General features: G+C 38.5%; 1 protein-coding gene across 11 annotated transcripts in view; it reads left to right on the top strand.

The window, feature by feature from the left end:
- The window catches only part of LOC107224546 (glutamate-gated chloride channel), a 106,054-nt gene extending 96,006 nt beyond the window's left edge, over window positions 1–10,048 (top strand). For 6 of the 11 annotated variants that reach the window (XM_046738373.1, XM_046738378.1, XM_046738371.1 and 3 more), the window contains one exon: window positions 398–10,048. In XM_046738373.1, the coding sequence (XP_046594329.1) occupies window positions 398–544 (147 nt within the window). In that variant the 3' untranslated portion in view covers window positions 545–10,048. The remainder of the gene's footprint in view (window positions 1–397) is intronic. The other 5 variants (XM_046738376.1, XM_046738375.1, XM_046738374.1 and 2 more) reach the window with 1 other exon arrangement.
- Window positions 10,049–25,747: the final 15,699 nt, after the last annotated feature.

Here is a 25,747-nt window from a genome sequence, read left to right as displayed (position 1 = left end):
TACTCTGTGTTAATTTTGCTTTTACGAAACATCGGCCTAGATAGTTAGCGAAATCCCTAGCCATGTTGCTTTGCCGTGCTTGATAAGAATTTTTAGCAATGAATTTTCAGGTACTGGAATTACATTCTAAATTTGAACCATTTCATATACGATCGATTCGACTGTCTGGAATTTTTACCGGGAGATTATAGAGAAATCGGAAAATCCTTTGCATTGATTTTAGATGAGTAAAGTTGGCCGCTCATCTAGTTCCGAACTAAGGACGAGTGCTGCCAACGTAAAAATAAGCGTGAAATTTCTCTATAATTACCCAATGGTCAATGTACATGTTTAGCTGTAGAGTTGTGATTCAATGTGTAGATGTTGCGTGAAACGACACTGTAATGACCCTGAGTAGTGCTGCTTTGTGCAGGTGAGAAAAAAGGAGCCGCCGCATCCGATAAGAGTGGCAAAAACGATCGACGTCATAGCGAGGATCACGTTTCCGACAGCCTACGCCGTGTTCCTAATATTCTTCTTCATCCACTACAAGGGATTCTCCTAGACTCTGGTTAATCTACGGTTGAAAATACAACGACGAAATTTCAAACCCTGAACGAGTTACGCGGATTATGCACGGAACGTACCGATTTGTGGCCGGCACGCTTTGCGAAGATTAATTATCGACGAGTCGATAATTGCTGGCAATATCACGTTTTACCGAAGAAATGCGAAGAAGATTAAAACAGTATACCGCGCGAATTAAAATCAACTCGTTCCTGATGCGTTACTTACACATACACACGTGACATTATTATAATAGCAATAAGAATTATACAGTGCGTACGCATACCTAGTATAAATTATACCTATACATATATATATATAATAATAATGATAATGAACAGTTCGTATATGATTGAAATGCGAAAAAATATACCGACGTAACTAGAAGAAGGAAAGACCGAAATTAAATGTGAACGAATCGAAATCATTGTGCAATAAATGCTTGATTTAAAGAGAAAACACCAAAAACAAAAGGAACATCGGGCAAAATGTATTTCATGGACCATTATAATTTACGGTATCGTAATAAGAGCGCCACTTTACAATTACACTTTACACTCACAGTATAATATAATGTCATGTGTATATTATACAATTACATATGCACAGATATAATGCGTAAGTTGCGGTAGTTATCGATAATATAAAAATAAACTTAAGAGGAAGAAGTTTGATAATCTTACGTCGAATTATTCGATTGTTATAGGTGACATACTACGTCACACGCATAAATATATGACGAATAATCCCACGCAGCGTTAAGAATTATGAAAATGTAACGAGAATTTTGCTGAAATTATTTTCAAAATACTTTGATCTGAATACTTTCAAAATCCTATATTTCTGAACAATTCGGTGACAAATTCTTCTTTTCTGAAGAAGAATTTCATTTGACGGATAATGTATGATAACTTGTAATAAAGGAAGCATAATCGCATGATTTTATGGTAGCGAGCTTTGAAAAATATTACGCGACTTAGATTTCAACGGATTGTTGATAATTGCATCATATTTTACACGTGGATTACACTCGATGATCGGCAATACAAATTGTACTATTTAATATGATAAATGATACGGAACCGCAATTAATATTATATAATTGTTGTAATATTACCCATATAAATATCGGTGAAAATTAATTACACGTTATAATAGCCTTAACTGTTGCGGCAAAAAGTGCTTGATCAATTATTCGATTTTAGTAGTCTATAACAATTTGTCGACTGTCGGAACTACGAAAAGTAAAAATTGGGGAGTAGAAAAATAACGGAAATAGTCAAATTTGTATAATGTATGCATTTTTCGCAAACACTGTACGTGTATAATGTGAAAATAGTGAAACGTAACCTAAAACTTCCCGTACGCGTTTATACGGTTCGAATATTTTCATTTACAATCGCAGCGACAAAACGTCATAATAATTGGTACAATATAATGCATCGCGATACGGTTCACAACAAATGCGGGCGAAATTTGAAAACTTTCACCAGATTCTAAACTTGTACATACTAATATTTATAATATTTTATCGAAAAGAATAAAGTTTTTGATAATTCATAATTATCGATAAAATAAATAATGAAGGTTAAACCTGTACTCTGAGTCTTGTAATGTACGGGGATATTGAGGGACGGGTGATGGTCAAGCTGTCGATCAAGTAATATTGGCACGACACGACGCAACACGATTGATTTTGCGCACTACTTGCAGCCTTATAAATAAATGTTAATAAGGGTGAGAAAAAAAAAAAAAAAAAAAAAAACCATAGCAAATACTCGACGAAAAGAACCAGAAACTGAAAGGAGAGATTTCAAAAATTAAATTAAAATTCGTCATCACATTTGCTAAAATTAATTTTAATAATAATATTAATAATGATGATAACAATTTACTATATAAATATCATAAATCAATTAATCACAAAATACGTGCATATAAATAAGGATACAATGAAAGTAAAGAAAGAAAATACCAAAGAAACAATTATTATGTGGTGCTTTTTAAACGCTACGCTTTACATCCAAAATATATAAATAGTAAATGAATGATAAATAAGCTTGAGTATTATATAATATGGTAAAAAAAATTACTAACGAAATATTATAATATAAAAGGAAAATTATGAAATTTTATTTCTGTAGCTCGAGTTATTACCGATTATGGTTATTGTCACTATCATTATCACTTTCGAACTTATCACGAACGTCATTACTGAAAGCCATACGTACTGTTTGTACCCAATATGTTACAGCAATATATATTAATACACAGACCAATCAATCCGCATATGAAAACAATGTTTGCATTGAATAGCTTAATGATAATTGATATAGTATTAGAGATTTTAGTATGTAGGGTGAACGAAGAAGGATGGTAGAAAAGTAAGAAAGAAAGAAAGAAAAAAAAAAACACGTATAAGTCTCTAATTGTAAGTTACAATTTTACATTTCAAGATTATATTGTATAATATCCGTATATACATATGAATACCTTGCACGAAATTGACTGCCAAAAACCACGTTCGAAAACAATAGAAACATACAATACGACACAAACGGGAAACAAGAAACAGAAAATATTCGGTTCGAGCACAGATCCATTTTTCACTTGATTATAATCGCGTAGAAAGTACGTATTCCTTTTAGAAATTTTTCAATATGTACGTAATTACCGCGTTTGAAATCTGACGCTAATGTGTAAGATAGTAGATATTCACGGTATCAAAACTGCTAGATATTTACGTAGAGAAACAATGTCGAACTTAAGAAATGTCGAATTACAATCGCACATATACTTATATATGGGGCATTATTTTTCACGTGTTTTGATGTTTTGGCAATTTTTCATGTCATGTTGCTTGATAACGTCCAAGTTCGCGAGTTTTTCAGATTTTTGTCACTGACGTTGATTGTAAAAATGAACCAATGTTTTCCCGAATCAGGCGATAGGGTATAAGAACCGTTTGTGGCCACCATTGAATGTTTTACTTTTTTCTTTTATTATAAATCCATTCAATTATCGGGTATTAATTCATTACGAAAAAATCCCCTGCATGTAATATCAAACAGAACTCTTTGATAATCAATTCTGTTAACAAATCAATATTAACAGTGATCAGTGCTGATTCAACAGTTTTGTACTATTTGTGATCACGTCCTCATTTACGTGCAATTGGTATGCCCAATAGCCAAAAAACGGTGTATATTGATTTCATGTAAATTTCGGTGAATTTATCTCGAAAACTCAAGTTCGTTTCAAATTTTCTAGCAATTTATTAGCAATCGCAAGCTGAAAATTTACATTGCACACTCCGTATAAATGTCTGTGTGAAATACGTTTTTCTAGCATATGATATATCACTTATTTGTTTCATTATTATTTGATAAACTCATTACTTACGTTTTCGAAATATAAAAATCAATCAGAATTATATCATAATACCTGTGCACTTAGCTTTCAATATACCGCACCTTAAATAAATGCTGAAAAAATTTAGAAACTTCTTGATCTATAGAAAATACGAATGTATATTATGCAGGTATAATTAAATACATAACAAAATGTCGCGATCTATGCATAAATTGCGATAATTATAGGTATATCTTTAAATACTCATCGTTTAACAAAAAAAGATCTCTTTCTATATATATTAAATTATATTAATATAATACGATATAGGTATGTACAGTGCATATTAGAAAGTACGTATGATAAATATATACATGTATTGAATATTAGACGTGTCCCTAAGGATCTGATATCGAATTTCAATGCTGCACTCCTCAAATTGGTTCGAAATAATTAATGAAAAATTGTGCATTTTTTCCCTTCATATTTACCCAACCCTAGAAAGCCTTACTTATTCTCGAAAGAAAAGCATTAAGTTTTCGAGGTTTTTAATCGAAAGCGCGTACTGGGTTCAAAAAAAAAAAAAACCGTACAAAATTTTCTGAGAAAGGAAATGAAGGTAAAGTCCTTCTTAGGAGGAAAACGAAATTCTTATTCTTATAAAAAGGAAGATGAAGTCGTCGTCATTTTTAACATCTCCTCATTATTTCTTACGATAAATTCCTTTTTTGCTTAAGACCAATCCAATTGAGATCCTTGATTGCTCAGAAGTTTGGATTCACTAGTCGAAATTCCTTGCCGCACTAAAATTTAGACAGCGGAGTCAAAAATAGAGATAGCCAAATTTCCCAGTGGCATCTTAAAGGGAACAAATACACCTTCATTTTACTTTTTTACAAAATTTTGTACGGTTTTTCTTGAACCCGGTAGACATTTTTGAATAAAAACCTCGAAAAATAAATGTTTTTCTTGTGAGAAAAATTAAAGCTTTCTAGGGTTGGGTAAACATGGAAGGGGGAATAATATGCGACAATTTTTTAAAATTGTTTTGAACCAATTCGAGGGATGCAACCATCGGAATTCGATTTCACTCTTCTTAAGGACAGGCCTAATAGAATATGCATATACTTTTCTTACATTAATGCATCCATCCAGAGAAATACCTTTGCGCTAGAATTTCAAGGAATATCCATAACTAGCATCATTTACACGTAACGGCGCATTCTACGAGGTATAAATCAAAATCGGAGATCGAGATTTTGGATTTGCTCTATAATGTTTGATATGAAAGTATTGGTAAAAAATAGAGCTCAATTGAGAGAATAAAATTTCAATATTCCCTGTCTAAGATATTATTTCCGGAGGACCCGTTTTCTAAAATGTGAAAAAATTTAGAAAAATCTATTAAAATGCAACAATGTTTGTTAGTAGATTCGAAAAATGGAGCTTTCAAATATATACTAGTTTGCGAAATGATAAATGTCAGGAAAAGCGATTCGTGGAATAAATTTAAAAAACTAAAATGAAGAACATTTTTTTCAAATAATGCGGATAAAACAAAGGTTTTGGGAAATCAAAAAAGAAGGTATACGTATATTGTGATATCAAATATTTGCCAATCATAAAGATATATTATCAATATTAAAAATGAAGTACCTCTTACTGTAACGTATTTTACTGGAGCTTTCAGATTTTTTTACAGATTACAGACAATGGCCGCTTCGAAAATAGCGGATTAAATCGTATATCAGATAGGGGTTGTATAACATTAAATGGCGTTCCGTTTTTCGACTCGTACATTCATGTAAAAAATTGTACAGTAAGTAGATCAGACATCTTAACTTCCGATCTTGATCGATATCTCGTGGAATACCCCATACGTAAGATATTCTTTTCTAATTTCATCGAAACAAAAGTTTCCTAACCGTCTGTTAGTTGACAGAAAAAATCAAATAGCGAAATTATTTGTCCGTTATTTATATTTTTGTATTTATTCGATAAGCGATTGAATTTCTGAAAATCGATCGTGTATAAAATTTCAAAGGATTCACATTCGGTGCATCAAAATTGTCCTTTTCTTTACTTTTCCACATATTCACTTTGATTTTTATCCCCCTCCCCAATTTAGATGAGGTGAAGGAATTCCGCAATCCGCATTGATTTAGACATTATTATACAATACGGTAAATCTTTTCACAAATACCTTAATTACATAGTGTAACAACATAAACTTGTGTATAAAGAATTCGAATCCAAAATTATCGTGTATCCGCATCACATGTGTACACACATTAAACGTTGTAAGTATAATGAAATTTCAGCTATACGCTGTCGGTATAAGCGCACGTTTGAAATTGTTAATTTTTTTTTTTTTTTTTTTAATTCTATATCCATAAAATTTTTCTAGAGCCTATGAAAAATGGTACATGCATAAATATCGTTTCCTATTATACATATTTACACAGACACGCGTAGGGTAATGTACTTGTGTAAAGACGTAAATTAATTCTTGTCGATCAATTAAGATATACAAACGATAACACTGGTGTCGCGATAAGAAAATCACACAACGAATATTGCGTAGTAGCTTGAAAGAATGTAAGGGAAGCGATCTGTCAAGAAAAATACACAACATTGTTAGCTTGAAGACGTAAAAAGGAAATGGCTTAATCAGCAATTACTTAGAATTTACACAAAACCAATTCAAAGTTGTATGAATGTTGGGTAAGAGGAACGAACGTTATATAGATATTCAAACGTATATTTGTAATTATAACGTAGGAAGCATGAGCTATATATATAATATAAAAAAGAGTAATTAACGGATAGCAAAAAGTAAAGAAAATAAAATAGAAGCAAACAAGCTTGAGTGATTAATCGTATGGCTTTTTTAACACAACGCTTGACGGAAGTGATGAAATTGTTGGAGCTACTTTCTGAATACGTGAATATTTATAAAAAGGTCTTACCCAGGATGAAAATTTTCCGTTTCCTGAGTTTGATTGATTTTTTTCTTTCCAATTGCCCTTATAACTTGTTTTCTCCTACAAATTTTTTCTCCACAATCGAGCTAAATATCGATTAAAGATTTCACTAAAACTTGACAACTTTTCATACAGTAATAAGCGTAGTAAAGTTCCTCTGAAATTGTTATGCTTGAGATATAAAAAGCAGCGGCTATAATTCCTTTTCATGCTTATCAGAAGTCTTTTTTTCATCCTGCCTTCGCAAAGTTCAAGCCAGATATTTCGTCATTACTTCCGAGGTTACCGAAAATACAATTCGAATTATTTGCAGTAGACATTTTGTCAAGGAAAAATTTATCGCCTTCGGAGAATGGGTAAACTTTTTTTCTGAAAAGGTGCATCATACTTAGACTAGAGTATTTTTCTATTGGACAGAATACAAGAAGAAAATCTCAGTTCCAAATGTCTTTTATATTATTTTTATTTCCAAACATCTATTACATCATTCTGGGTAGCAGCCAAACTACAATTTGACTCTGTGTGTAATCTTTAAACCCAAATTTGTCAAAACAATTTTATACACGTTACCCCCAAACGCTCTAAAATCACACGCTAAATTATGCGTTAGTTGATTAGACATCATCCATAATTAATGCTCTTCGGACCAAAATGTTGTATTTAACTAATCCAACGAAAAAAGGAAATTAGTATGTTGTGTTACAAGTGCGGAAAGTGAGTGATTTCCGATGAGTGTGAAGTTTGCGACGTGACTCGCAATAGGCAAATGCTGCGTTCACATGATTCAGATATTGCCCATTCACACGTGTGACATATGTGATTTTTTCCAACACCTTTGAAGGAAAGTTTCATTTGAGGAGCAATAAAGGTGCCACAGACAGTGTGTAAAATTTGGGTTGGGTGATTAATTGATAATACAATGCGTAAAGTCAAGTTATTTGAAAGTGCGCTTGCGTTAAAGAATGTCGTAGTGTTTAAAACCGAGCATTTCAGCTGTGCGCATGCGCCAACATCTTTTACCGCACTGTCTGAAAATGGGGCACTTTACAATCGAACTTTCCAAGCAGGTGTGGAAAATAATATTTTTCTCCTTGCATTAGCTGCACCAATTAACTAGGCTGTGGTTCAAATCAACCAATTGTATGCTTGTATATCTCGTAAGTTAAGCATAGGAATAAAAGCTATACTAACATTATTATATTGTTGTTATGCCGTATATTATACATATACTTATATTATATTGTACGTTATGAATTATTATTATTATGACCATTATCATTATCAATACTGTTGTTTGATTATATATATATATATATATATATATATATATATATATATATATATATACATATATATATATACATATATTCGTTTATTACATGTTACAACTAATTATTGTGTGGAATTATATATCTTGCGAATGAATTGATGTTATTATGTGAAATTGTTTTTATGTATACTGCAGCAAATGATTGACAGTAACGTATTGTCATACAAATTATACCAATAATAATACGAAAGTTGAATCAAATCAGGTTTTTTTCTTTCTCTGTATCGTTTGTAAATTTTCATCGTTGTTATATTCGTTGCTGGGCAGTCGATTGTTACATGACATCTTAGGTAAATTATATACACTGTTAACATCATTCTGTTTGTATCGACCATAGATTTATTTGAAGAGTATTGTAAGGAAAATAATATAATTTTTATTCTATTAGTATGTGATTCGTTTTGTTTTGTCTTGATTACGATACATTATATATTTAGTATAATCTAATATATAAATGATAATTAATATTGTGTTCTGCGCAATATGCTGCCAATGATAATGGCAAGGACAATTCCGTATGTATAGTAATAATTATCTGATATGTTGATACATAATATGTACGTATTAAGGCAAGAATCAAGGGACGATAATTAAAGAATTAAAAAGACAAGCTTAAAAGAGAGAAATAAAATTAATGAACGAAGAAATATATAAGAAAAAGACAAAATCACCAAAGCTTGTTTTGATAAATCGTCATCTAGTAATATTGCTACGTTCAATAGTCAACTTTTTTTTCTTCCATTTTTTCTCATATCTTGCACGCATCGCACGAAAACACAGCTCGATTGTAATTGCAATTTGTCAAATAATTGAGTGTGTAACTATACTATTATAAAGATGTATCGACGTCGTTGAGAAATTGAAAAACAAGAACAAAAAATATTGTAGTTCTAAAGGAAGGAGAAAACCTCATACATAACAGTAATAATAATCTACATTTATCCAATTTCCAATACTATTCTTGTTATTTTTGTACTTTTTTCACTGCACTGGCGAATATGTGTCTAATCTTTCTCTCATACTCTACTCGCTCTGTCTGTTTATCTCTCTTTCTCTCTTTCTATTTCTTATACGTTGGCACCGAACTACATACTTTCGGTCAAACAATGAACTCGCAAACTCAGAAGTAAAAACGGAGAAATCTTACGGACTTTGATAGCTTTTTAGGGAAAACAATATTAGCTTTCCTATTTCTTTGAGTGAACATTCGAAAAGCAAGGACATTGGAATGCTTAACGACAAAACACTAGAATGAAATAAAAGTTTCTTATATAATGTGAAATTATGTAGTTCTTTGAAATTCCATACATTTATAAATATGTATATAATAGTATATTGTGTTACAAGTGTGGAAAGTGGATGATTTTCAATGAGTGTGAAATTTGCAACGTGAGCTGCAAAGGCAAGCGCTGTAATTACACAAATGAGATATCGCCCATCCGTACGTGTGGCATACGTTGTTTTTTCCAAAAATTGTGAAGGAAATTTTGATTCGAGAAGAAGCGAAGGTACCGCTGATAGCATGTAGAATTGAGGTTAGGTAACTCAAGCTGATTGCCACAGTGTATAAAATTGAGTTATTCGAAAGTGCTCATGCATCAACGAAAGCCCTAGTGTGTAAAATACAACACTTTACTTGTGCGCATGCGCCAACGTCGTTTTACCGTACTTTTCAGAAATGGCGCACTTTACGCACACCCATACACTTCGAAAATCAAACTTTCCAAGCAGGTGTAGGAAAGATAAATTTGGAGCAAAAAAAAAAAAGAAAAGATAAACAATATGGAAAAATACGAAAAGAAAATAGAAATAATCAATTGTCAAGACAAGCCTTATAGATATAGTCAGCAAGTGGATATTATTACGTAATTAATAATTATATGATATATGCATAATTATAAATATTTAATAGTATATATAAATTATACATTGAATCAAATTTTACTATTACGATACTATATTAAATTGTATTATTCTGCACTTCTAAGTACCCAATAAGTTTGGATCTAAACTAAAGTGTGGATATATTGCAGCCTGTGATTTAAAACGAAATATAAAATATGGTGTGAACAAAAACAATATTGTTCCGAAACTTGAAACCGCAGACACATATAACGATTGATAAAAATTATAATCACCGAGTATTTTATAACAAGCATTATGATCAAACTCTCAACGGTTTGTTGGAATATCCGGTGTAATCAGGAAGCGTGTGAAGCACAGAAATATAAACGGCTTTTGCAAATAACGTCAAGATGCTGAATAATCCCTTTACATTATACAGACCTATATAGAAATATGAATTACAATACGATGTAAAAAATATTGCTATTGTGAAATGCGTGGAAACGCGTGCTCTATTATAAATTCACAAACACTCTATGTACAGCCGATTGATCCGCACTATATTACATACATACGTTATAATACATATTTAATAACCTTGCGGTAACACGGGATTTCTTAATGGTGAGCGCGAATTTATTGATTGTAAGTAATAATCATTATTAATTTATCGGCTGTGTTTGTATGTACATGATTAAATATTAAACTACGGAACATAGATAAGATAATACTGATCAACGTGCACAGTGGTTTATTATTAATTTTCTTGAACGGCCCGCCACGCATGAACAATTTGAAATTTTCATTTCGTCCCTGATTCTATATCTTTTGTAAAGGTTTTTTGGCTTTGCAAGAAAGTTATAAGCCTGTCAGTGAGGATTTTCAATTCAATGTTTTTTGGATATGAGGGTATTGTTGCTGGTACTTATTTGGATGCGAATTATCATTTTGGTAATTTCCGAATTGCAAAGTATATTCTTCTAGATGTATTCCACTTTGATGTACTTGGTGCAGGGTATTTGCACACATGGTGTGTTGGAAAACACCCTCCATCGACGTGTTTTGCAGGAGGATTCAAGTAGCCGCAATCTGAGGTCGCTATAAGGGTCGAATCAAAAGTTACAGCCGCAAACAAGAGGTACGCAAAACTAGATTTCGTATATCCTGAGCTGTTGATTCTACAATCTTTCAGATGCCCTTTTTTATTTCCTGATGGTCCAATTATTCTCATAGGGTTCTAGGTATCTAGTTGGGTCGATTACGAAAAAAAGAATATTTTCGGCGTTGAAATTCGCAATGAAACAAGCTGAATTCTTTGAATTTTGTCGGTGGAACTTTGGCTAACTTTGACCGATACTAAAATGACTTCGTCGGATCACTGTATCGACGTACGAATTTTGGGAAAGAAAATCGATTACGCGCGGTTTGAAGTCGCTGTCAGTGTCAGATAACGGGATGCAGTCGAATAACGAAAATTATTTACGTATTTTCTTCGACGTCCATCAGCTATTGATTCGACGTTGTTGTAGATGTTTCTGAAGCTTCCGACGGGTCTATACAATATTATGTCGTGTCAATATATTCGCTGGTACAGCACCTTTGTTATTCGAATTCACAGAGAATGCGAAACTTCATCAGACTTGGTCTGCAAATTTTGACGATTCTAGATAGTAATGAAATCAGGTGGTTGATGCACGTTATCGAAATAATATTCCGGAAATAATCGATAGCACACAAATCAAATCCACATCGACCAGCGAAACAAGAGTTTTAGCCAGAATACAGAATATTTTCATCGTTATTTTTCTGCTGTTCGCTCTACGCTCTTTTCGCTGCGTTCTTCGAGTTCCTGAGTTCCTGGGGGTCCAATAAGTCAGGAAATGGTCATACAAATCGAATCTGAGACCAAAAATTTTCCGCTCCATAATTTTGATCAAGATGAAATGGATGCTCCGTGTACGAGACGTTATTTAACGCAGTGTCCTGAATTGAAGGCCTAAAAAGGTGACTGTTGGCGATTTTTTTTTATAGGTAGATACAGAATGAACCTTCTTAAAACTTCGAGTTTCTTTTAACTCATATTTGAAAGGTACGAGCAAAAATTTTTATCATCGAACTGTCGTAGAATGGCATTGTTATTAGCTGACCCGTCAACTGAAGAATATATCTTTAGACAACGGCTGAACATCGAAAGACCTAGTCTCATGAGTCTGGAATCGGCAGGAAAGATAAAGTGCGTATTTCTTGTCTGAAATGTAAAAACTAAAATCATCATACATCATACATCATATACATATATAGCATCATCATACATCATACATTCGTAGTATTGAAGTTCGAAACTAAAGTTTGGATGTTCGGATGTTCGGATGTTAAGAAAGTAACGTCACCAAAAATTTTTTTTCTCTGACCTCATCGATCTATATTAATCGTCGGTGACGGAAAATAGGTAGTCAAATTTCTCAGTCTGGAAACAACCGCGCAGTAGAGCGGACGTATGAGAATCGCGCTCCGCAGAGTTCGAGTACCGGGTTCTCTATCTTCTGAACCCTGCGCTCCGGGTTCGCTTCCTGGTGCAACTCGAGTTCCAGGACAAGCGCCCCGTAGTTTCTACGCTCCAGGTCCGCTTCCTGGTGAAACTCGACTTCCAAGACAAGTGCTCTGTAGTTTCTGCACTCAAGGTCCTTTACCTGGAGAAACTCGACTTCCAGGATAAGCGCTCCGTGGTTCCTGCGCTCCAGGTCCTCTACCTGGAGATACTCGACTTCAAGGACAAGCGCTCCGCAGTTTCTGTGCTCCAGGTCCTTTGTCTGGAGAAACTCAACTTCAGAGACAAGTACTCCGTCGTTCCTGAGCTCCAGGTCCTCTACCTGGAAAAACTCAACTTCAGGGGCAAGCGCTCCGGGGCTGCTAACTGTGATGTCGATGATCGACTTCGAACCGGTGGCTTCCATGCTCCAGGTTGGGGCGTCTCCCGTGTTTATGGGCCAGAGGTCGAGTCTGGCCAAGAACTCAGCCACGGTCTCGCCCCTCTCATCCCATCTATCGGATCCCCATAGCGGTGACTTCGCGATAAAGTCGCCTTCTATGAGGATTCTACCCCCCCGCCGCCCTGACTGCCTCCTCGAGGCCGTCCAGCTGCATCTCCAGGGCTTGCGTTGTCGTGTTGGGCGAGAAGTAGCAGCTGAAGACACTCGTGCTGCTTACTCTCACCCACACGAAGCCTTCGCCTCTCCCACCCAGCATCAGGCTGCTGGTCAGGTTTCGCGTTCCTAGGATAGCCGCGTCCCCCCTCGTGTCCACCAGCCAGTTACCTTACTTCCCTGCTAGGCTCGGATACCAGCAGTATACTGGCCTCCATGGTCGCAGCAGTTTGGGTAACCAGGTCCTGGGCGACCCGGCTCCTGTTCAGATTTACCTGGTGTATGCCCACCGCCGGCTGAGCCCCAGGCCTGGTCTTCCCTCTTACGTATGGCATGGTGACGGTGAATGTACCTTCCCGAGTCGCCTTCTGAAGCCGACCTCGCGGTTGGTCGGCGACAGGAACACCTACACCGGTACCCTGTCCTGTCTCGTGACCGCACTTTCCCTGGCCTTGGCGCATCTAGGACCGCTCCCCTGTTGTGCCTGTCTTTTACCTTGGCCAGCTTCTCTTTGATGACTGAGCACCTCCCGCTGCCCGCGAAGTGATCGGCCCTCCAGTCTCTCTGATGGCACGGCGCACACTTTGGGCTTCCTTGAAAGGCGGCTTCTTTGTGGCCCGCCTCACCACACTTCCTGCAGTTGTTCAAGCTGTCAATGCCAACGCAGTCCGCGCTCATGTGGCCAAAACCTTGGCACCTGAAGCAGCGTTCTAGGCTGATTCGCTCCTTGATCCTGCAGCTCATCCAGCCAACCTTCACCTCACCCACCGCGAGGATCTTTCTCGCCGACCGATCCGGGAAACGCACTAGGGCTATCTGGGTGCCACTGTACCCCTTCCGCATCCTGATCTCGCTTCCCAGCTCCGTATTTAGGATGTCCGCTAGGGCCTTGCCCACCTCTTGTGCCTCGGCGACCTCGTCGAGGTCCCGGACTTCCACCGTAAGTGCGGGCTCAAGGGCCGTGACTTTGGCTCCTTGGCCTAGCACACCGGCCACGGCATCTCTGAGGGCTTGAGCCCCCGTGCTACTCCTCTTCAATTCCACCAGGATGTCACCGCCCCTGGTCCTTTTCACGGTAGCTATTTGGGCCCCGCCTTCTCGGGATCCACCTACCCTTTCACCTTTCTTAGCACCTCGGTATAGAAAGCCCCTCCTCCTGCGGTCTTAATGAGGACCGCGTCTGGCCTCACCGGCTTCTTTCTACCGGTCTTGAGCGTAGCCAGCTGGCCCTCGCCCCGCCGCATCTCCTGTCTCTCTTCATTTGCTCCAGCGGCGCCCTTCTTCTGCCTGGAGCGAACCCTCTTTGTGGCCGTCTTCCAGCTCTCGGCAGCGTTGGATTGGCCCCCTTCCGGGTTTCTGTCATCCTTCGGTCTCGTCTCTTGGCACGGCCTCTTTTCAACTGTCCCCGCGCACGGGAAGGTTTGTTTCCTCTTGGCCGTGCCCTGTACTCCTGCTTCAGTGCCGCCAACCGCTGGAACCTCTGGAACCTCCGTCTTCGTGGCCTTGATTATGCTAACGGGGTGTTCCCCGTCCTTTGTGGCCAACTTGTCCGAGGCCCATTTCCAGCCTCTCCCGACCTGCCTCATTGTCAGAGCGGCCTTGGCTGTCATCCCCTTGAGCTCGACGTGGGCGTTCTTGTGCTCTTGCGTGAATCTGTGCATCTCAGTTATCACGCAGTCCAGTTTATTGACCGCCGTGTCAACTTTCCCCCTCTCGCCGGCCAGCGGCTGGCTGCCAGTATTTCTGAATACCGAAGCGAGGTTGATGGTCATCGCAACCCCGCCCAGAGATCCTTTCCCTGCTGCTCGGCCTGGTGGCCTGGCCTTGGGTATCGCCCCCCTGGTCGCTGACGATCGTGTCTCCGCCCCGGCCAGTGTCTCCTTCGGCGTCGACTGGCACGTATCAGGGTCCATGGTTTCCATGGCTCCAATTATTTCCCTTGACGCTGTTAGCCTCAGTGACTACTGACCAAGGTCCTTGCCCAGTGCGACCAGTTGCCCGATCAGGGTCATTGGCGGAGATCTCGATATGCTGTCCCTCCTCGCGAAGGAATCAGCCGCTGTTATCTCGAGCTCCTTCCACCTACTCTCTTCATCATGTTTCAGGTTTTATTTTTGTTTTATGGAATCCATATTGCATAATTTTGATTTTAACGACGGTTCGGCCATCATGGCAGCTGCACCTCGGTGCAGCATCTATCCCTGCCGGAAAAAGCCCTCCCCCCTTTCACATAGAAGCTGCTGTCAGCTTGTCGGGTGTTCGACCCTATCCATGCGATCCCCTCTACCCCGCTACCTCTTTCGAGTCTTCCGTCCGGGGATTTCCCTGTCAATCCGAGTCAATGTAGGCTGCCATTCGGGTAAGACCTGTCCGTAGTTACCCTACCGGACTTCGGGTATATAGAAATACTGACCAGGTCATCTTCCACGCATGCACCCGAGACCCCATGATTCAACCCCCTGATTGGCTCCAGCCAGCTGCGAAGAGCGGATTTCCCACTTTGGGCATATGGTTTATGCCACAGCGGCCCGGTGAAGGTACTGACATTTTCGGCAGCCCTGGTCGGTCGGCACACTATTCTTACCTTAGTTAGTCTCAGGGGGATATCCCCAGGGACCCCGACCACATGCTCTCATCAACCATTCATACCATCATTCATACACCCAGCCCCAAGAGGCTGGGTCAGCTGGTCTTAGTGGATACTCGTCTGGAATCACTTTCGACCTGGAATTTTGAAGTCCTGTGGCGTTGAATCCTCTGGATTCATCGCGACGATCAAGGCCCTACGCCACGACAAGGTGACAGCCGACGTAGGGGACCCTACCCTACCCTACCCTACCCTACCCTACCCTACCCGACCCTACCCTACTCTACCCTACCATACCCGAACCTACACCCTACTCTACCCTACCCTATCCTACCCTACCCTACCCTACCCCCTACCCAACCCTACCCTTCCCGCCCCTCGCCGCCCGATCGATTTCTTTCGCATAATTACGTCGGGATAGCGCATGAAAGAATTTGTTTCTGCACTTTTCAAAATCTCGAAAATTTTCGCAAAAAATGCAGAGGGGTTAGCCTTACTTTTTTTTCATTTTTGGAGCCGAAAATTTCTGGTCTCAGATTCGATTTGTACGACCCTTTCCTGACTAATTGTATCCCCAGGAACTCAGAGAACGCAGCGAAAAGAGCGTGGGATCAACAGGAAAAAAGTTACGAAGGAAAATGCGCCTACTGAAAAATGTCGAAATCTGAGGTTCTGGTTTTTTGGCTGTAACTTTTTATCCGCTGCTCGCAGCGTATCAGGACTACGCTCAATCGATTTGTCTCGCAAAATTGCGTCCGAATAGTGCCAGAAAAAATTTATTCCAGCACTTTTCAAATATTAATCCTCACGTAATATTTTTGATGTGTTCTGATACTGAAAATATTTATTGCTATTCCAGGTACAACCCGAGGTGGTTATCGGTGGTTATTCGAGGTGGTTGGCGATTGTTGGAGGTGGTCGGAGGTGGATGAGGAGGAGGACGAACTGAACTGAGTCTCAAAGCCCTGTTGACATGAAAGCAGCTATTCGATAGAAATTATAGTTTATAGTTTACACAGCCCATTACATGATATTTCATTATAAATAAATATGTTTCAATGTATTTAGGAATAATTTATCAAATATACAGAAGTCATGTGCAAATAATAAATGAATTGATTCGACCGCAGTTTGATGTATTCATTAGAGCTTTAATAATAAATTTAAGCTTTGTTACTTCTTTTATTTTATTATGGATAATCGAAAACATTTCCGACTAATCGTGCTGTGGAAGCATGGGGATTAAACCAAATGTAGCAAAAGATTAGAAACAGTGTATGTAGAGTACGGGTATTTTTCTAATAATGCAAATAGAATAGAATACCACGCCTTGCGAATTAGCTTTCCAGTCAGAGATGAATCATGAATTTTAAGGACTGCATTATCGTTGTTGAATACTCTATGCCTCATGGGAAAAGAAAATCTGTAACGACAAACTTGATGCACCGGATCATCGTCGACTTTAACTTTTGAAATGTCCTACCGTTTCCGAACACCTCCAACCATCCTATTTACCTATATTACCAGATTAGCTATGATATGGAAAGAGAAGAATTATTCATTTCGAAATGGGATTCTATTCGACGCGCGCTCGACGTATTCCATGACATTAGTATTCATAATTATTCCAACAACTTTTCATTTGCTCTCTCGATCTTGAATTTTCATAGGCATAGAATCGAAACGTTGTTTTAGCTGGTCACAAGTGAAGTATCTGCGTTGGGTGGAGGAGCAGAATTGTTTTTCGAAAAGTATTCGGATGGAAAAAAATTCAGAGTAACTGTAATACATCACGGATGCGTTAATTTTGAACGAGATGAAACGGATGCTTCGTATATGAGACAGTATTTAACGCTGCGTAGTGATTTAAAGACCTAGAAAGGTGATAGGGAGAGAAAGAACGACGCTTCTTAACATTTCGAGTGTATTTTAACACACATTTGAAAGATACGAGCGAAATTTTTCATCATCCAACTGTCGCAGAACGGCAGCGTTATTAGCCGAGCCGTTCACTGAAGAATATATCCTCAGTCAACGGCTGACCATCGAAGGGCCTGGCCGCTTGAGTCTGGAATCGGCAGAAGAGATGAAGTGTGTATTTCTTGTATGAAACGTGAAAACTAAAAGCATTATACATCATATCATATCATCATACATCGTACACCATACATCATACACCATACATCGTACATCATACATCGTACATCATACATCGTACATCATACATCATCATACATAGTATCAAAGTTCGAAACCATAGTTTGGATGTCGGACGTTCAGAAACTGACGTCACCAATTCAAAATCAGCTAGCCGAATTCCTCAGTCTGGAATCAACCGCGCAGTAGAGCGGACGGATGAGAGTCGCGCTCCGCAAATTTCGAGTATCGGGTTCTCAACCTCCCGGATCACGCGCTTCGGCTCCGCTACGTATTTCGAGTACCGGGTTCTCAACTTCCCGGATCCCGCGCTTCGGGTCCGCTACGCGGTGAAACTCGACTTCCAGGATAAGCGCTCCGTGGTTCCTGGTTCATGTTTACAATAAATTATTTCAATTAGTTTTTCGCGCAACCCCAAATTCGGTAGCTGTCAGTCCGCTAATAAAATTTCTCGACTTCCAGGATAAGCGCTCCGTGGTTCCTGGTTCATGTTTACAATAAATTATTTCAATTCGTTTTTCGCGCAAGCCCAAATTCGGTAGCTGTCAGTCCGCTAATAAAATTTCTCGACTTCCAGGATAAGCGCTCCGTGGTTCCTCGTTCATGTTTACAATAAATTATTTCAATTCGTTTTTCGCGCAAGCCCAAATTCGGTAGCTGTCAGTCCGCTAATAAAATTTCTCGACTTCCAGGATAAGCGCTCCGTGGTTCCTCGTTCATGTTTACAATAAATTATTTCAATTCGTTTTTCGCGCAAGCCCAAATTCGGTAGCTGTCAGTCCGCTAATAAAATTTCTCGACTTCCAGGATAAGCGCTCCGTGGTTCCTGGTTCATGTTTACAATAAATTATTTCAATTCGTTTTTCGCGCAAGCCCAAATTCGGTAGCTGTCAGTCCGCTAATAAAATTTCTCGACTTCCAGGATAAGCGCTTCGTGGTTCCTGGTTCATGTTTACAATAAATTATTTCAATTCGTTTTTCGCGCAAGCCCAAATTCGGTAGCTGTCAGTCCGCTAATAAAATTTCTCGACTTCCAGGATAAGCGCTCCGTGGTTCCTCGTTCATGTTTACAATAAATTATTTCAATTCGTTTTTCGCGCAAGCCCAAATTCGGTAGCTGTCAGTCCGCTAATAAAATTTCTATAACTTTATAATCTTCTCATAATCTTTCTGGTAGATTATATCGATAAAAAAATTATATCAAATCTTACACATTATTTTTGATTTGTTCTCATGCCGAAAATATTTATTAGTATTCGAGGTATAACTCGAGGTGGTTGGCGGTGGTCGTTGGGGGTGGTTAGGGGTGGTTGCGGGTAATCTCGGTGATTCAGGAGGAGGTGGACGAGGATTTGTGCTCGGTGAGTAAAACACTTTTATAATATTTGATGCCAATTATAATTATATTTTATCTAAAATATTTCAAACTAGTCATGTTACATTAAATTATTTCAATTCATTTTTCGCGCAAGCACATATTAAGTAGCTATGAATAAGCTTATGCAATTTATTATATTATTAATTAATTAATTAATCAATTCCTCAATTATAATAATCCTTACACAATATTTTCGATGTGTTCTTATACTGAAAATATTTATTACTATTCAAGGTATAACCTGAGGTGGTTGAAGGTGGTCGGAGGTGGACGAGGAGGAGGACGAGGAGGACGAGGATTTGTGCTGGGTGAGTAAAACACTTTTATAATATTTGATGGCAATTGTAATTATATTTCATCTGAAATATTACAAACTTGTCACGTTTGCAATAAATTATTTCAATTCATTTTTCGTGCAAGCATATATTCAGTAGCTATGAATGATCTTGTACAATTTATTATATTATTAATTAATTAATTAATATTCTTATAATATTTGATGGCAATTGTAATTATATTTCATCTGAAATATTACAAACTTGTCACGTTTACAATAAATTATTTCAATTCATTTTTCGTGCAAACACATATTCAGTAGCTATGAATAATCTTGTACAATTTATTATATTATTAATTAATTAATTAATATTCTTATAATATTTGATGGCAATTGTAATTATATTTCATCTGAAATATTACAAACTTGTCACGTTTACAATAAATTATTTCAATTCATTTTTCGTGCAAACACATATTCAGTAGCTATGAATAATCTTGTACAACTCATTATATTATTAATTAATTGATTAATTACATTAATCCTTACACAATATTTTTGATGTGTTCCTATACTAAAAATATTCATTACTATTCCAGGTATTACCCGAGGTGGTCGGAGGTGGACCAGGAGGAGGACGAGCTGGACGAGGAGGAGGACCAGGTGGACGAGGAGGAGGCGGGGTGGGTCGTGGGAGAGGACCTCTCCTCTCCTCAGAGGAGGGGAGGAGGCGGGGTGGGTCGTGGGAGAGGACCTCTCCTCTCCTCAGAGGAGGGGTGGGGGAGGGGGAGGGGCAGGGAAGGGGGAGAGGTGGGCGGGGAGGGGGAAGGGAAGGGGAGGGGAAGGGGAAGGGAAGGGAAGGGAAGGGGCGGGTCGGGGAAGGGCGGAAAGGGGGGGGGGGAGGGCGGGAGGGCGGGAGGGCGGGAGGGTGGGAGGGAGGGAGGGAGGGCGGGCGGGGCGGGGGGGGGGGGGGGGGGGGGGGAAGTGGAGGACGGATGTCAATTCGAGCCCGTTAGAGTTAATAGAGCAGATCGCCCCCCGCCCCCGCCCCCGCCCCCCCCCGCCCGCCCTCCCTCCCTCCCTCCCACCCTCCCACCCTCCCGCCCTCCCCGCCCCCCCCGCCTTCCCCCCCCCCCCCCCCCCCCCCTTTCCGCCCTTCCCCGACCCGCCCCTTCCCTTCCCTTCCCTTCCCCACCCCTTCCCTTCCCTTCCCCCTCCCCGCCCACCTCTCCCCCTTCCCTGCCCCTCCCCCTCCCCCGCCCCTCCTCTGAGGAGAGGAGAGGTCCTCTCCCACGACCCACCCCGCCTCCTCCCCTCCTCTGAGGAGAGGAGAGGTCCTCTCCCACGACCCACCCCGCCTCCTCCTCGTCCACCTGGTCCTCCTCCTCGTCCAGCTCGTCCTCCTCCTGGTCCACCTCCGACCACCTCGGGTAATACCTGGAATAGTAATGAATATTTTTAGTATAGGAACACATCAAAAATATTGTGTAAGGATTAATGTAATTAATCAATTAATTAATAATATAATGAGTTGTACAAGATTATTCATAGCTACTGAATATGTGTTTGCACGAAAAATGAATTGAAATAATTTATTGTAAACGTGACAAGTTTGTAATATTTCAGATGAAATATAATTACAATTGCCATCAAATATTATAAGAATATTAATTAATTAATTAATAATATAATAAATTGTACAAGATTATTCATAGCTACTGAATATGTGTTTGCACGAAAAATGAATTGAAATAATTTATTGTAAACGTGACAAGTTTGTAATATTTCAGATGAAATATAATTACAATTGCCATCAAATATTATAGGAATATTAATTAATTAATTAATAATATAATAAATTGTACAAGATCATTCATAGCTACTGAATATATGCTTGCACGAAAAATGAATTGAAATAATTTATTGCAAACGTGACAAGTTTGTAATATTTCAGATGAAATATAATTACAATTGCCATCAAATATTATAAAAGTGTTTTACTCACCCAGCACAAATCCTCGTCCTCCTCGTCCTCCTCCTCGTCCACCTCCGACCACCTTCAACCACCTCAGGTTATACCTTGAATAGTAATAAATATTTTCAGTATAAGAACACATCGAAAATATTGTGTAAGGATTATTATAATTGAGGAATTGATTAATTAATTAATTAATAATATAATAAATTGCATAAGCTTATTCATAGCTACTTAATATGTGCTTGCGCGAAAAATGAATTGAAATAATTTAATGTAACATGACTAGTTTGAAATATTTTAGATAAAATATAATTATAATTGGCATCAAATATTATAAAAGTGTTTTACTCACCGAGCACAAATCCTCGTCCACCTCCTCCTGAATCACCGAGATTACCCGCAACCACCCCTAACCACCCCCAACGACCACCGCCAACCACCTCGAGTTATACCTCGAATACTAATAAATATTTTCGGCATGAGAACAAATCAAAAATAATGTGTAAGATTTGATATAATTTTTTTATCGATATAATCTACCAGAAAGATTATGAGAAGATTATAAAGTTATAGAAATTTTATTAGCGGACTGACAGCTACCGAATTTGGGCTTGCGCGAAAAACGAATTGAAATAATTTATTGTAAACATGAACGAGGAACCACGGAGCGCTTATCCTGGAAGTCGAGAAATTTTATTAGCGGACTGACAGCTACCGAATTTGGGCTTGCGCGAAAAACGAATTGAAATAATTTATTGTAAACATGAACGAGGAACCACGGAGCGCTTATCCTGGAAGTCGAGAAATTTTATTAGCGGACTGACAGCTACCGAATTTGGGCTTGCGCGAAAAACGAATTGAAATAATTTATTGTAAACATGAACCAGGAACCACGGAGCGCTTATCCTGGAAGTCGAGAAATTTTATTAGCGGACTGACAGCTACCGAATTTGGGGTTGCGCGAAAAACTAATTGAAATAATTTATTGTAAACATGAACCAGGAACCACGGAGCGCTTATCCTGGAAGTCGAGTTTCACCGCGTAGCGGACCCGAAGCGCGGGATCCGGGAAGTTGAGAACCCGGTACTCGAAATACGTAGCGGAGCCGAAGCGCGTGATCCGGGAGGTTGAGAACCCGATACTCGAAATTTGCGGAGCGCGACTCTCATCCGTCCGCTCTACTGCGCGGTTGATTCCAGACTGAGGAATTCGGCTAGCTGATTTTGAATTGGTGACGTCAGTTTCTGAACGTCCGACATCCAAACTATGGTTTCGAACTTTGATACTATGTATGATGATGTATGATGTACGATGTATGATGTACGATGTATGATGTACGATGTATGGTGTATGATGTATGGTGTACGATGTATGATGATATGATATGATGTATAATGCTTTTAGTTTTCACGTTCCATACAAGAAATACACACTTCATCTCTCCTGCCGATTCCAGACTCAAGCGGCCAGGCCCTTCGATGGTCAGCCGTTGACTGAGGATATATTCCTCAGTGAACGGCTCGGCTAATAACGCTGCCGTTCTGCGACAGTTGGATGATGAAAAATTTCGCTCGTATCTTTCAAATGTGTGTTAAAATACACTCGAAATGTTAAGAAGCGTCGTTCTTTCTCTCCCTATCACCTTTCTAGGTCTTTAAATCACTACGCAGCGTTAAATACTGTCTCATATACGAAGCATCCGTTTCATCTCGTTCAAAATTAACGCATCCGTGATGTATTACAGTTACTCTGAATTTTTTTCCATCCGAATACTTTTCGAAAAACAATTCTGCTCCTCCACCCAACGCAGATACTTCACTTGTGACCAGCTAAAACAACGTTTCGATTCTATGCCTATGAAAATTCAAGATCGAGAGAGCAAATGAAAAGTTGTTGGAATAATTATGAATACTAATGTCATGGAATACGTCGAGCGCGCGTCGAATAGAATCCCATTTCGAAATGAATAATTCTTCTCTTTCCATATCATAGCTAATCTGGTAATATAGGTAAATAGGATGGTTGGAGGTGTTCGGAAACGGTAGGACATTTCAAAAGTTAAAGTCGACGATGATCCGGTGCATCAAGTTTGTCGTTACAGATTTTCTTTTCCCATGAGGCATAGAGTATTCAACAACGATAATGCAGTCCTTAAAATTCATGATTCATCTCTGACTGGAAAGCTAATTCGCAAGGCGTGGTATTCTATTCTATTTGCATTATTAGAAAAATACCCGTACTCTACATACACTGTTTCTAATCTTTTGCTACATTTGGTTTAATCCCCATGCTTCCACAGCACGATTAGTCGGAAATGTTTTCGATTATCCATAATAAAATAAAAGAAGTAACAAAGCTTGAATTTATTATTAAAGCTCTAATGAATACATCAAACTGCGGTCGAATCAATTCATTTATTATTTGCACATGACTTCTGTATATTTGATAAATTATTCCTAAATACATTGAAACATATTTATTTATAATGAAATATCATGTAATGGGCTGTGTAAACTATAAACTATAATTTCTATCGAATAGCTGCTTTCATGTCAACAGAGCTTTGAGACTCAGTTAAGTTGGATCTCGGTTTTTGCCATCGTATGTAGGACATTGGGTTACAAGAACAAATGCGAATTACAAAGAACTCCGTATTAGAGATAAGGATATTTTAATTTAAGTATACCTATACACAGAAATCCGTATGTGAATATACTAAAACCTCTGTGTTTATTGTAAAAATCTAGTTTTAAATATGTGTACATATGTATATACACATGCATAAGTATACATATACATATATACACATACATGTACATAAATTATTGCCAAGAAATTCGAAACACTCACAACTTGTCGCAAATAGAGTAAAACGTAAGGTTTATAATATACAAATTACACAAGCGCATCATAAAACGTGGCAAGGGTAATCCTAGTGCAGTGATTGTATAAACTGAAGAAATATACATTTACATATACATGATATAAATTAATAGTCTAGGAAAGAGTATTTAGAGAGCTTATCTAATTCCGATCTTGTCACAATAGATCATTAACATAATCAATATACGGTTAAAGCTGTATTAGCTACATTCACTATTAGAGATAATATTATTTCTCCATTTTTATAATTATTTAATTTCTTGTACAAAAATTTTTCAAATTTCACCGCAAAATGCCCAACGAGTTCTCGTTGTGCAAACACGAGTCAAATTACCTTACAGATGGCATTACATTGATTTTTGCCTTCTCGCGTCGAGTTATAAATACAGAGAAATCTCAATGAGAGCTCATTTCTATAAGATTTATTGTAGTGTTATATTCGTAGCCGTACCTGTTATTCTATATTATATAATGTCCTAAATTTTAAACACACGGCACAACAATGGCTGAAAGCACAATGGCAAGAAGAGAGGAGCAATTTGCATCTTAATCAATCTTTTCTTCTTTATACGTAGCACAGCGATGTCACGTCGGAGGATATGTACTAGTGGATCACTAGGTGGGGCACAGAACTGAAACATGATTATGTTAAAAATCTTCAACATCTCTTACAGAAAGTAGGTACGTTGCCAGACCTTATATATCAACAATGAATATTCATAGAGGCTATATTCATAAGTACTCACAAAAGTAAGCTAATATTTTACCCGCAATTGCTTATTACTGATAACTTGATATGATAATATCCCCTTCCCACCCCTCCCCTCCCCTCACACGACCCAACCCGCCCTACCTACTTCTGCTCCTACTCCTACTCCTACTCCTACTCCTAATCCCACTCCAACTCCTACTATTCCTACTATTCCTACTTCCACTCATATTCCTACTCCGAGTCCTATTCCTACCACTACTCCTACTTCTACTCCCATTTCTACATCTTCCCTTGATCCTACTCCTGATGCTGATTCTACTTCATCAAATATTGTAAAAATGTTAAACTCACCGAGCACGAATCCTTGTCCTCCACCTCGTCCAGCTCGACCACCTCCAACCACCGCCAACCACCCCCGACGACCACTGCTAACCACCTCGGGTTATAACTGGAATAGTAATAAATATTTTCAGTACAAGAACACATCAAAAGTATTATGTAAGGATTAATATAATTAAATAATCTATTAATACGTAATAAATTTCATGAGCTACTAAATATGTGCTTGCACAAAA

This window comes from Neodiprion lecontei, chromosome 4 (assembly GCF_021901455.1).
Source record: "Neodiprion lecontei isolate iyNeoLeco1 chromosome 4, iyNeoLeco1.1, whole genome shotgun sequence".
In the NCBI taxonomy this organism is placed as follows: Eukaryota; Metazoa; Arthropoda; class Insecta; order Hymenoptera; family Diprionidae; genus Neodiprion; species Neodiprion lecontei.
The sequence above is the reverse complement of the archived record's forward strand: the minus strand, read 5'-3'. Positions and strand labels throughout refer to the sequence as shown.